The sequence below is a fragment of the Marmota monax genome, unplaced genomic scaffold (assembly GCF_021218885.2).
Source record: "Marmota monax isolate L192 unplaced genomic scaffold, Marmota_monax_Labrador192_F-V1.1 WCK01_AAM20220418_F8-fsc00023, whole genome shotgun sequence".
Lineage (NCBI taxonomy): Eukaryota > Metazoa > Chordata > Mammalia > Rodentia > Sciuridae > Marmota > Marmota monax.
The window spans coordinates 19,253,396-19,267,386 of record NW_026692907.1 but is presented as its reverse complement, the minus strand read 5'-3'; the positions used below and the strand labels follow the sequence as shown (position 1 = coordinate 19,267,386).

General features: G+C 33.4%; 1 protein-coding gene across 2 annotated transcripts in view; it reads left to right on the top strand.

Moving 5' to 3' along the window:
- The window catches only part of Negr1 (neuronal growth regulator 1), an 811,898-nt gene extending 798,199 nt beyond the window's left edge, over positions 1-13,699 (top strand). For both annotated transcript variants that reach the window (XM_046451001.2, XM_046451002.2), the window contains one exon: positions 9,880-13,699. In XM_046451001.2, coding sequence (XP_046306957.1) covers positions 9,880-10,004 — 125 coding nt within the window. In that variant the 3' untranslated portion in view covers positions 10,005-13,699. The remainder of the gene's footprint in view (positions 1-9,879) is intronic.
- Positions 13,700-13,991: the final 292 nt, after the last annotated feature.

Below are 13,991 nucleotides of genomic sequence, written 5' to 3'. Positions count from 1 at the left end.
TCATCTGTCTTAAAATTCTCTTTTCTCTTTTTTTGTTTTATTTTGAACTTTATATTAAGTCTCATTGAAATGCAGAAATTAAAACAATGCATCTATAATTTGGTGCTATATAATAAATATTTGATAGCACCATCCTTTGATCAAATGCTATGAGTGATACAAAAGTAAATTAAATATGATCCTTGCTTTCAAGAAACTTAGACTCTAATAAAGAAGATGAACATGACAGTAATAAAGTATGGGTCAAAGTAAATGGCTATGAAAGAAAAGAGGAACTGACAGATTAATTCCAATCAGAGTTAGATAGTGATTTAGGGAAACTACATAGAATTGGATGCACAGAGAATCAGCATACCCGAATTCTGGTCTTATTTGCTCAATCCCCACCAGCTTTCTCTCCTTATCTGGAAAGCTGAAAACTCCCTAAGAGTTCTGACAGATCCTAACTTTGTGAGCAGGTTGCATTGGAGATGGGTAATATTTCAACCACAGAAACCACAAAGACACAGGAGGCCCTCTCAGATGAAGGCACACTATGAGCAAAGATCTGGCCATGTCCTAAGAACAGAGAGCTTTCCCCCTGTGTGATTTGTGCAGAATGTGGTGGAGAACAAACATTGACAGGGCTGGAAAGGTAGCTTCCGAAAAACATACAGAGGTGTCAAATTCCATACAAAGCCTTTTAGATTTTATTAAGGTTTTTTTAATAGCCAAAATACAATGGCAGAGTAACCAAAAATCAGCCTAGATTGTAAGATCAGAAAAATGCAAGGCCAATCACTAGCTTTTAATCACATTTGAAAAGATAAAAACAGAAGAAACAAAACCTCGAAGGTATATGGAATATTTCCAGAACTGGAAAAGATAACCAAACCGATGAAATTCTTGATCCTTATTGCTGAAAGAACAATGTTGCAGAAGAACAGAAAATAAGCTGGTTTAGGGTAAACTTCCTCACACAAAATATGCAAAAAAATAATAATAAACAAGATGATGTAATCATTAAAGCTCCAAGTTTAGACATCCATATAAAAACTTAAATAATTCACACCCACGTAATCACATATATAGTATCTTCAAAGAGACTTCAACTAACAGAAATGTTTGCTGGTTTGCAATTTCTCCTGGTTTTTTTTGTTTTGTTTTGTTTTGTTTTTTGGGTTTTTTTTTTTTTAACCACACTAGTGTCACGGTAAAGATACAGCTAATGGCAGTGACTATTAGTGACCTTAAGAACACAGCTGGGTTTCTATTTTTATTTCTATAAAGCCCTGTTTTCTTCAGCTAGATGTTGCCTTAAAGGCCCAAACTAAAATCTATATAACAAAGGTTATTTGTATATCTTTTGTGTATGTATATATATATTACACAACAAACCTGCTCTTAAAACATGCATACATACACAAACCTACATACAGAGACACACGTATTCTAAAATATATAAGAATGCTTATATAGAAACTCATTTTCTCCAAACTAACCTGATGGACAACTGGAACATGCCAAGTTTAAAGGGTTATTTAGAGCTATACAAAAGTACCTGAATTGACAACACACTACAAAACAGAAATAGTATATTTATGTAAATTACTTCTGATTTTATAGAAACAAAAAATATAATACATTTAGAAGATATTGATGGGCAATTAGTGATCTGTCCTTTTTTCAATGATTAGGACAGAAAAAGACAACAAAACTTGTCTTTATTTGGGTAAATGCTTTCTTAACCTCCATATCTCAGAATAGAGGCAGTGATCTTGAAGAGTTTCATTTGGCTGTTACCAGGTAAAGGTATTTATCTACAAATATACATATTTTGGAATCTGGGTAATAACAGACAGATAGATAGATATTTGGAATACCTATTGTAATTGATGATGAGTAGTTATGATGGTATAATATGAACTTTGGCAAGATGGTTATTCAGTAAACAGAGTAGGACTCAGGATGTTGGTCTGCCAGAGAAATAGCTTAGTAATTACTAAGATCAAGTTGTCAGGAAAATATCACTAGTCAGAAAGAGATAGGGATGGTATAACTTCCCTACCCATTCTCCTCATTGTTTATAACACACAAAAAAAGAGAAACTTTTACGAAAATAATTATTTTATACTTTTTGTCATTGTGAAAACTCAGTTTACCAAAGATGGTGGAATTTCTACTCAGTTTTTGATCAAATAAAAAACAAAAATCCAAAATATTTGAAGAAGTATCTAAAATATAGATTTTTTTCTATAACCCTTAGACCTCTAATTTAAGAAAAGTTCATCAATGTGCACTTTGTTAGCTTGATTCCATCTAAAGAAAGGGAAAGGGCTGACTGACAAGAATTTGAAGCCACATATCCAATTCTTACATTCTTTCCCTAAATACCAGGGGAGTTGTCTCTGATAGAGGCTCATAAATTAAGTCTTATTTTATCAGATCAAGAGCTTCTGGAAAAGTGGACCATGGTGTGTTTATCTCTCTGTATTCCTAGGAAATAGTATACACTATACAAGAAAGGTTTGTTGAGCAAAAACATGAATTGAAAATCTATCCATTGTTATCTCTACCACATAACAACTGCACTAAATAGGCACAGTTGCTGAACCCCAAAGACTAAGGGAGGAAGAAGATCCCAGAGTACAGCAGCATGCAATATTAACACCAAGCCCTCTCCCTGGGCATCACTGTGTCACATGAGTGTGGTAGTGTATGAGAAGACACCACTTGTCCATCCTTATCTGTGACACACTATATCACATGTTAGGACCTGGGCCATGTGATTACACATAATCTTGTGTGTAATTATGTCATTATACTGAGATTATGTCATTATACTGAAGCCTGCTTACTTTCACTATACGGAGGCCTGCCTACTTTCTCTAGATACCACAATCGAAACTATGCATTCAGTTGCAAAACATAACCCATTTGCTGTTCTTCTTGTCCCCTAAACTCCACTCAGAGTTTTGATAGAATTAAGTGAAAAAATGTGAGGTGTAATCAGAGCCTCCATATGTTTCCTGCACCTGCTGATGGCATAGAGGGGTGGATATGGCTTAAAAGAGGATTAAACTATCTTTTAAGGAAACTCATTCTACACTATGTGATGATACAGGGTCACACTACCTATTGGATCGAGTCATTGGTGCACAACTTTTTAGTACTCTAATGTGCTTTCTGTTTCAAATATACATTAATTGCTTTCTTACATGAAATAATTTGGGTGTATATCATTCACTTCCCGTTAAGGTAGAAGCTTCCTTGGGAAAATGAGAGTTAAGGCCAGTTTTGTCTTATGGAAGCCGAATTAATGTACATTAAGTAACTCTACCTAAGACTGTGACAGGAATCTTAAAAATATGACTCAAAGCTAGTTTAGTTAAAGCTTGTGCAATTTAAGGAAATTGCCTAGGCGAGTAATTGGTATTGTACCAAAACTAAATATTTCACAGTTACATTTGCTCTTGCCTAAAAATAAAATCTAGAGCAATACAAGGGAAAACTGCCAAGACTGAAAATAATATGCAGCAGCTGTAAGTAATTGGGAGTGATAATCATAATTAGACAAGATGTAAGATATGTGTTAAAACCCAGATTGGATCTTCCTGTTGATAACTGGGAGAAATCCCAAAGGCTTAGACTCTACACCTATCCTGGGTACTTCTGCTCCATGTCTGAGAACTCCTTCAAAATCCCAGCAAGCTTTAGGTCATCCATGAAACCACACTCTGAATGGCATGTGGAAATGCCAAAAGAGGAGGAGAGAGTAGAGGAGGAAAAGGTCACACTCCCTGACATGGAAGAGACTGCAAAAAGAGACTAGCACATCATCTAGCAGTAACTGACATTAAAATATATCCTTCCAAAGAAGCTAAGGAAACAGATAACTGTGATTTTTTGCTAAGAGAGAAAGGAGGACATTTTTGTAAGACCAGAGAAACACTGATTTATTTAATCAGTATAGGTTAAGTAAATGAAGTTAAAATGTGCTTGTTGCATCCAAACTATCTTAAGCTATAAAGAAAATTCTGTGGGGACAGGGGACATTTCTATTTTTCCCAGGGATCAGAATGTCTGGCATCAGGCACACTCTCAATGTGTTAAATACATGAGTGAATGAGGAGTAATCCTCAAAATATCTGAGTGGGTGCTTGAGCTTTGTTAGTTACTTTACATCGACTCATTTTAATCTACTTGTAAACTTGAGATACCACTTATAAAAATAATGAACTAAGTAAAAATAATGAATTAAGTAAAGTTTAAAAAAAAACTTGCCCAGTTTAGTCCAATTAGAAAGCAAAAGAGGTAGAATTCAAACCAATGTTATCTGTCTCCAAGTGCATATATCAAACACAATGATTTATTTAAAAAAAAAAAAACTAGAATACCTTAGCCTTATTAAGAAACCAGGAAGTATGACAGCCAACTCTAAGTGTCACCAAGTGTCTAAGTGTCACCAAGACACTCTCTCTAAAATTCCCTATTTCTTTTTTTCTCTCTCTTTCTTCCCTCAAATAAAATGGTGAATATGAAACTAATACACTGCTCAAGGGCTGGGCATCTTTTCTCTCTGTTTTAAATCCTCATCTCCTTTGATTTCTTTTTCCTTTCTTAACCCCTTTCTTTCTCTTCTCCTTCTTTAAAATTTTCTTCTTTCTACTTAGAAGGTGTTGATTAAACAGATGTTAGAAAAGAAACAGAACACATTCTTCATGATACCCTTTTCCTTAAGGGCAAAAAATCATAGGAATTACTATTGAAATAGAATATCTTATAAAATTATTCTCAAATTACACAAATGTATACTTAGGAATATTTTCCAACATTTAATTTAACAGACATCTATTGAACACATTTGATAGAAGATACAGAAACACATATTATTGGGAGAAATGTCCCATAATTTTGAAATGCTTATAGTCAGTGGAAGATTTTATAACTGTATGTTAACAAGGAACCAGTTCTGAAATCAGTATAAGGATATTAATAATTCTTACCTGAAAGACTGGAGGGAGCCTCATGGAGGAAGGGGTATTTTATTTGTTTATTTTATAATACTGAGGATTGAACCTAGGGATACCCAAACACTGAGCTACATTGCCAGCCCTCTGAATTTTAGATCTTGAGACAAAATCAAATAAATTGTCCAGGCTGGCTTGGAATTTATGCCCTTCTACCTCAGCCTCCTGAGTAACTGGGATTACAGATATGAGACACAATGCCTAACTCAAAAGAGGTTATTTTAGATGTTTAAGGTTGATTAGGCATTTAATAAGTAGAGAAGGGATATAAGAAGAAGGCCACAAAGGCTTAAGGATGTAGCATGTGCAAATGACATGGGGTAGTAAAACACTGTGTGTTCAAAAATGGCTTGTCAGTCTAGAGTTGAGCGTAGGCATGAGTTTGGATGAGTGGGTTATAACCAGACAACAGAGGACTCTGAATTCTGGACTATGTATCTGTCTTTTCTCCAGAGGCAATAGGGATTCCTGAAGCTTTCAAGCTAACATTCTACTCTTTCTTCCTCTAGTTTAACATATTGTCCTCAAAGTAGCCAAGTGATAATTTTAGAATGGTCAGACTCTCCTCTGGTCTCTCATGTCACTCAGAGTGGACCCCAAGCCCTCACCATAGGCCCCTACTCTCTGAGCATGTGACCTATGCCTCCTAATTTTACTTGGGATAATAGTAGTACAATATTCACACATAGTCAAAAATAGAACCTTATGAAAGATCTGACCATTACAGAGAGGCACATACCAGATGCCTCCTGAAAGTTCATGTTGATAGCTGGGGCCTTCTGGTTTATTTGCACTCACTGCCTTCTGCAGTGAGAGGATGGTGTTATAAAATTCAGTACATGTTCTATCCCCCTATAATCTGCCTATAATTTGTCCTCTTTTTCAAAATGCTTAAGGCAGATAGTCTGATCTGTACATATCAGAATAAGTTAAACTACCCTGCATGACATCTAGTAAACCATAGGCATTCCCTTGAGTATTATCACACTCCTCATTCACTCATTTATTTCACACATCTAGTGTGTGCTCTGTGCAGGCACTTGAGTCAATGAGTAAAAGCAATAGGCCAGAAAGTAGAAAGAAAAGATTCATCAAAATATGGGAGAGGAAAGACAATACTCATCTGAAAAAAAAAGAAGTCATGGTATTATGTCTCCTTATGTTTGTGGTGATAGTAGGGTAAATAGATGTAAATCATATAATCATTTGAAAATAAAAATACTGAGTAACTTCTAAATTATGGACTTTGTGATCAGTAAATAAAAAAAATAGAGATCTTAGCTTTGGAATGTTTTTGGTCTAGTTGGAGTAAAATGTATAAACATGATTTTATGAGTTACTAAATAATATGGAGAACAGAGAAGAATGCTTAATGTAGCATGGGATTTTTATAAATGATTTTTTTTTTCTTTTTGATGTAGGTGATACTTTACCAGAGTCTTGAAGCTAATTTCTAATTATAGCTAATAGTTATTTTCTTTAATTTCTTAACATCAAAAATTCAACTGGGGTTGTGGCTCAGTGGCAGAGCACTCGGTTCGATCCCCAGCACTACATGCATGAGGCACTCAGTTCAATACCTAGCACTACATAAAATAAATACACGTATGGTGTCCATCTACAAAAAATTCAATTGGAATTTAACATGTGAAACAAATCAAAATATCCCTGAGACCCTTAATGTTAATACCGTTAGATCTTATCTCCAAATAGTTTAGTCCAGTAGTCACAGACACATAGAAACTGAATATGATAAATTTTCATCCAGGAGAATGAAATTACACAACAATGGGATACCCCAACAAAGACTGCTGCACACCATTTTTAAAAATGCGATTTGTATGTACTGAAGTGCAAATTCTATTTTTTAAAAAGTCAGGTTTTTTTTTGTTTTGTTTTGTTTTGTTTTGTTTTTTATACTGTTGCCTGAACTACTCCCCTGCCATAGTCTCTTATCCTTCTCAGGATTCCATATTGTCCTTATAGGTGTGTATGTCCTATGTTCTCTATTTGCCTGTTTATTTGTATCCCTACTAGAGTGAACTCTTTTTGAAGGAGAGGATTGGGTTTTATTTATTTTTGTTCATGTGTTATTTAATCCAACTTTCAAAACATAAAAGACATTCAGTATACAGTACAAGAGTGTGAATGATGATATATGACTTATACTGGGCATCTGATGCCACATTTCCTTGACTAATTTTTTGTGGCCTAGTGATTGTTCATAATTTTCCTGCAGTCCATTAGCTATAATAATTGCTGGCTAAAAATGCAGCAGCCAGCTTCTAGTTTACTTTGGTACTAGAATAATATTACATTCGCAAACAACTAAAAAGTGAATCAATGACAAAAACTTTGCTATTTTAATTGTAAGGTCTTCATTAATTTTAAAAGATACTATGGATAATATCTTTGCCCTGTTTAAAGTGATAGTAAACTGAGCAGAAGAAGAGGTAGACACATTTCGAAAAAAGATGTCCATGAAGGTAGATGTCAAAAAGACCATATATGTCTTATAAACCATTGAATTCCCAGCACTCAATATGGTGCTTGGTATTGAGTTCAATAAAAGCTTGCTAAATGAGTCAAGGAAAGTATTTTTATTTGTTTACTAGGTTTTAAGTATGAGACTTGTTTCAGAAGAGATTTGATTGTTTGTGATAGGAATACACATTTTAATTACAAATTAATTTTTATGTCATTGAATCATTCACTTAGAGATTTCTTGAGTATCTTCCATCCACTATATACCAAACTTTCTGTCAGGGAAACACAGATAAATAAGATGGGGCCTCGATCTAGAAATAGATACATATACAAACATTTGCAATTAGTGTAATAATGATATAATAAAGGAATATAGATCATAGTCTAATGACACAAAAAGGGTATTCAGCTCAGTCTGTAAGAGGAAGAGCCAGGACTTAGGAAAGATTGCTCTAACATACATTCCAAAAGATGGATGATTTTTTAGGGTTATTGATATTCTACATGCTTAGGTACTATTGAATTTGTCATTATAACAAAATAATCTACCTCTGGCTTGTATGCTTAGCTTTTAAAATATTTTTTCTTATTTATTAAACCATTTTATTTGTTTATTATTGTTTCTTTATAAGTTTGGTTACACGTAGATTCTTAAAAGATGATTCTGACACAACTGTTAGTAAGAAGGTCATATAAAATAAAATATTCATTTATATTTTTAAAATATTCTTCCAGGTCTTAATTGAGAGAAAATAATGAGTTCCCTGGTTTTAAATTAGACTTATGTCATATATTTGAAAGGTATCTGTTCAGTCATAGATATACTGTCTTCATCAGGTTTTCATTTAAAAACAACCCTCATTTACAATGCATTTAGATACATTAAATAGTTGATTTGGTTCTCTGTAGCTTCAGCACTGGGTTCTAGTCATCTGGAGTCAGCGATTGCATTGTCAAGAAATCTTCCCACTGGCAGGGGCCAATGCATCTTTCCTCCACTTTAATTCCTTAGTGGTATAAACAATACAATTTGTTCTTCTTCTGACATATTAATACTGTCATTTATGAAAGTTCCATTAAAAACTACCTGCTAGTAATTCAAACCCTGAGCAACTTCCTGGATTTGAGTTATGAATTAAGGGGTAGAATAGTATATTTCTTTATTACATTATTCAATTTTGACTAGGAAATAATGCTTGAATTAATGAAAGTTTCTATTAAAAAAGGTAATTAAAATAAGTACATGGATTTTTTTGTTATTACTATTATTACTGTGTTAAACAAAACTCAGTCCTGAGCAATACTGAGCATGCATACAACATTCAATTTCTGGAGAACAGAATCCACATACAGGAGGTAGCCACCCCCTTGTGAAGTGAAATGTAATCTCCTCAGTAGATGCTAACCATATCCCAGACTAGATGAATCTTTAGGGTTTGGGTGAAAATTCAGCATAACTGTTAGCTAAGTACCACATGAACTTCTTTGTGTATAATACTGTGATCTTTCTAATATATGAATATGGTTATATATCCAACCACTCCAAATTCTTCAAATTCTCCTTTAGATTAGAAACTAAAACTCTTTTCATTACAATCAAGGTCATTCTACTTGCCTAGAGCTCCAGTTTCAATTCCCTCCACTTCAGGCTCAAACTTCACGGTCCAGCACGACTAATCTACTTTTAGATCCTAGAAGTATGTCTGATCTCTCCTTTCCTCATGCCTTGGGATGTGTTATTTCCTCTATTCAAATGGCAGCTCTTTTTGGTAAAACTATTAAATCATCCCCCTCTTGCACAGGTAGATTTAAATGCACCATTTTCTAAGTCACTGCAGTTTGCACATGCAATTTCTAATATTCCTAAGATTGTATTATAATTGTTTGCATGCCTTTACCCAAACACATATAAAAACAGTTCTTGGAAGAAAAAATTTCTTTTTTTGTTTTTCTAGTATTTCATACAATATTTGACTGATCAGAAAGATTTACAAATAGATGCATGAATGAATATTATTCACAACTATAAATATTTACAATATATATGAGGAATAAGGATGTTCGTGGTTGTTTATCGAATACTTAGCATGTGCCTAGCCCCGTATAGTGTATTTCTGTGCTTCATCTCCCATTCTCACCACACTTCTGCCAGCTAGATTGTATTATTTTTGTTATTTCTAGTTTGCCCTTGAGAAAACTGAAGCTCAGAGAGGTTAGTCAAATAGGCCACACATTCTCATAGAGCAGAATCAGATGTGAACCTAATTCTGTCTGACCCCAAAGCCAATGCTCTCCCCAGTACACCCAGCTGTCTTTTGATTATTGTCAAGATCCTGAAAGGCACAAATTAGATTTTGATTTAATCTTTTCCATTTCTTTCCAGCTCCAAGTACAGCCCAGTATGGAATTACCGGGAGCGCTGACGTTCTTTTCTCCTGCTGGTACCTTGTGTTGACACTGTCCTCTTTCACCAGCATATTCTACCTGAAGAATGCCATTCTACAATAAATTTAAAGACCCATAAAAGGCTTTTAAGGATTCTCTGAAAGTGCTGATGGCTGGATCCAATCTGGTACAGTTTGTTAAAAGCAGCGTGGGATATAATCAGCAGTGCTTACATGGGGATGATCGCCTTCTGTAGAATTGCTCATTATGTAAATACTTTAATTCTACTCTTTTTTGATTAGCTACATTACCTTGTGAAGCAGTACACATTGTCCTTTTTTTAAGATGTGAAAGCTCTGAAATTACTTTTAGAGGATATTAATTGTGATTTCATGTTTGTAATCTACAACTTTTCAAAAGCATTCAGTCATGGTCTGCTAGGTTGCAGGCTGTAGTTTACAAAAACGAATATTGCAGTGAACATGTGATTCTTTAAGGCTGCAATACAAGTATTCAGTTCCCTGTTTCAATAAGAGTCAATCTACATTTACAAAGACACATTTTTTTCCTTTTTTGATAAAAAAGCAAATAATATTGCCTTCAGATCATTTCTTCAAAATATAACACATATCTAGATTTTTCTGCTCGCATGATATTCAGGTTTCAGGAATGAGCCTTGTAATATAACTGGCTGTGCAGCTCTGCTTCTCTTTCCTGTAAGTTCAGCATGGGTGTGCCTTCATGAAATATTTTTCTCTTTGTCTCCAACTAATATAAAACATTTTGCTAAATCCTACAATTTGTAAGGAAAAAAATAAACCACAATGATAAAGTTAAACTATATCCTATCTCTAAAGAACAAAGGAGCTATTGGATTGTATTCCTTCATTATCAGTGGGGTTTGAGAGTGTTGCCCCACAATAACTCCGTTCTTGGGATGAAAAACAAGTTAATCACATAGAAGAGTAAATGTACCGTACGATTTCTTTCGTTGAAGTTAAATGTTAGATCTACTGTGGGAAATAATTCCCTTTAAAATGACAGCACAGTCCACTCAAGGGATTGCTGAGCAAGACAGTATCTTTTTTTCTTTCACTATTTCAAGCTTAAATTTTTAAGATGGTTTGTCAGAGAGGACACAAAGTCCTATCACCTAATATCACATGAGTTGGTAAGCACTCAAAACTAATTTGGTTTTGTGATAGATAAGTTATTATGACAGAAACAGTGCTCCTGCAGACAGGAGCATTTTGCATATTTTCTATCTAAAAACATCACTCAGTTGATAATCTGGAATGCATGTTACATTGAAAAAGTTCCAAAATATTTTATATCAAATATTCTATATTAGTATACAGAAGATCAATCCCTGAAGTAAATAACTCTTTAATAAAATCTTTCTTTATAACCATTTCAGTTCAAACAAGTGAAGCCAAAAAATTACCATGCTTTATTTCTTCTTACATGATATATGTAAGATGTGATCAAATGAAGACAGACACCAGTGATGAGAATATCTTAAGATGTATTAATTATTCAATTACTGTGAGTATTCATTTTTTTTCTACTTAAAGAATGAAAACTACATTTTTGAAGGAAAATTCTGTGAGTCTAACTATTATATTACAGGAATAGGCTGATGGTTTACTCTTTACCAAAGAAAGACCATAGCCTTGAAAGCCATGTTACAGGTCTGATGAAGTTGCCAATTTCAGCACACCTACATTTCTACGGATAGTCATCTTTTACAATCATACCAACAACCCACATCCAACTACTAAGATTAGATATAAGAAATTTTACAGAGGTCACACATATTTAAGATAGCTAATATTTTGCCCTAGAAGTGATGACTTGAAAATTGTGATTTTTTTTCCAAATAAAATTTAAAGACAAAGTATGCCATAAATCTATTTTAATTAGAAAGATGACTCATAAATTAGGAGGCATAAATATAGTCTTCCCACAAAATGGCAATAATATGGCATAATGCTCTGAAATTTACTAGCTGTAATAAATCTATGATGTTTTGACTGATATATTAAAATTGGCTTTAAAATATAGCATTTAAATGTATTATATATTTGTTTTTAAAAATATTCTTTGTGAAATTGGCGAGTAAACTAAAAATACTTTTTTTTTGTATTGCAGCTTTAAAGTGGCACACTCCATAATAATCTACTTACTAGAAATAGTGGTGCTACCACAAAAGTGTTAACCATCTGTACATTGTTTGGGAGAAAGAAACAGATCAAGAATGCATATTATACAGTGACCGTTTTCCTAGAGTTAAAAATACCTCCTCTTTGTAAGGTTTGTAGGGTTAATGTGAGGTAAATTGAGGTATAAACTATGGATGAACCAAATAATTAGTTCAAAGTGTTGTCATGATTCCGAATTTGTGGAGTCTGGTGTTTTTCCCATAGAATGTGACAGAAGTACAGTCATAGCTCAGTAGCTATATGTATTTGCCTTTATGTTAGAAGAGACTTTCTTGAGTGACATTTTTAAATAGAGGAGGTATTCACTATGTTTTTCTGTATCACAGCAGCATTCCCAGTCCTTAGCCCCTGGACAGAGTGAAATCATGAGTATTTATGAGTTCAATATTGTTCAAATAAGGCTACAGTATTTGCTTTTTTGTGTGAATGTATTGCATATAATGTTCAAGTAGATGATTTTACATTTATGGACATATGAAATGTCTTGATTATTCCATTTTATCAGTCCTGACTGTACAAGATTGTTGCAATTTCAGAAAAGCAGTTTTATAAAATTGATTTATCTTTCAATCTAAAATAATTTCTTAAGCTATTCCTTTCAGCATTGTGTTTTCCACAGGTTTCATTTGTGGGATTCCTTTTGTTGCCCCAAAATTTTTGTCCAAGAAAGAAGAAAAGAAAATAAAGAGCAGTTGAGAAAAAAAGATAAAGACAGAAAAGGAGGTGAAGACAAAGGAAATAGAAGAAAGGAAGAACAGAAAGAGGGAAAAAGAGGAAAGGATGAAAGATAGGAGAAAGGACGAATGAGAGGGAGGCAAGAAGCAGAACATTAGGGTAGTTAGCTTTTTCATTTGCATTCTCGGTTTAAATGCAAGTGGTGTAATGTGTTTTACAATTATCTCATTCAACACGTAAGTCCTGTTACACCATTAAGTTTCTATTATGCAGCAATTATATAATGAAAAGTACTGCCCAAGTTATAGCATTGTGTGATTTTTTTGAGACACTAAGATTTGAGAGAGAGAATTTCAAACATAAAGTCACTTTTGGGGGATTTATAACTTCACTGAAAATTAATGCTTCATCATAACATTTAAGCTATATCTAGAAAGTAGACTGGAGAACTAAGAATATTACCCAGATAATTCAGAACAAAAATATATAGATATATATATATATATAAATACCCCTATGTGTGAAGTCAGAAAACTCTGAAAAGCTGAATTATCAAAGCCAATCATCTATATTGATCAAATTACTGATAAATTGTTAATTTATCCATTGTATTTAGCTTTGTGACACAGCCAAAAGTTACCTATTTAATCTTTTCAATAAAAGTTGTTTTTTGAAATCCAGAAATGATTTAAAAAGAGGTCAGGTTTTTAACTATTTATTGAAGTATGTGGATGTACAGTATTTCAATAGATATGAATATGAATAAATGGTATGCCTTAAGATTCTTTGAATATGTATTTACTTTAAAGACTGGAAAAAAATCTCTTCCTGTCTTTTAGTAAAACATCCATATTTCATAATCTGATGTAAAATGTTGTACTGTTTCCAATAGGTGAATATAAAGTCAGTTTATCAATTAAATATGTATTTGACTCATTTAAAAACTATTAGTTTAAGAGAAAAAAATGGAAGAAATAATAATTTAAACATGCTTCTCCTAGTCCCTCCTTCATTCTCTGTTTCATTCATTGTATCATATTCACATCCTTCAAAGCAATACTGGTTGAAAAGTTTTGATGCTACAATTTCAAACACCTCCACATGGTTTTTCTCTGTTGCTGATTCCCAAGAGGTTTAACAAATTTCATTACATCTAGCTTAGAAATATTTTTTCTGGAGATATTTTAATATCAGTTACTTAGAACTTTTACTT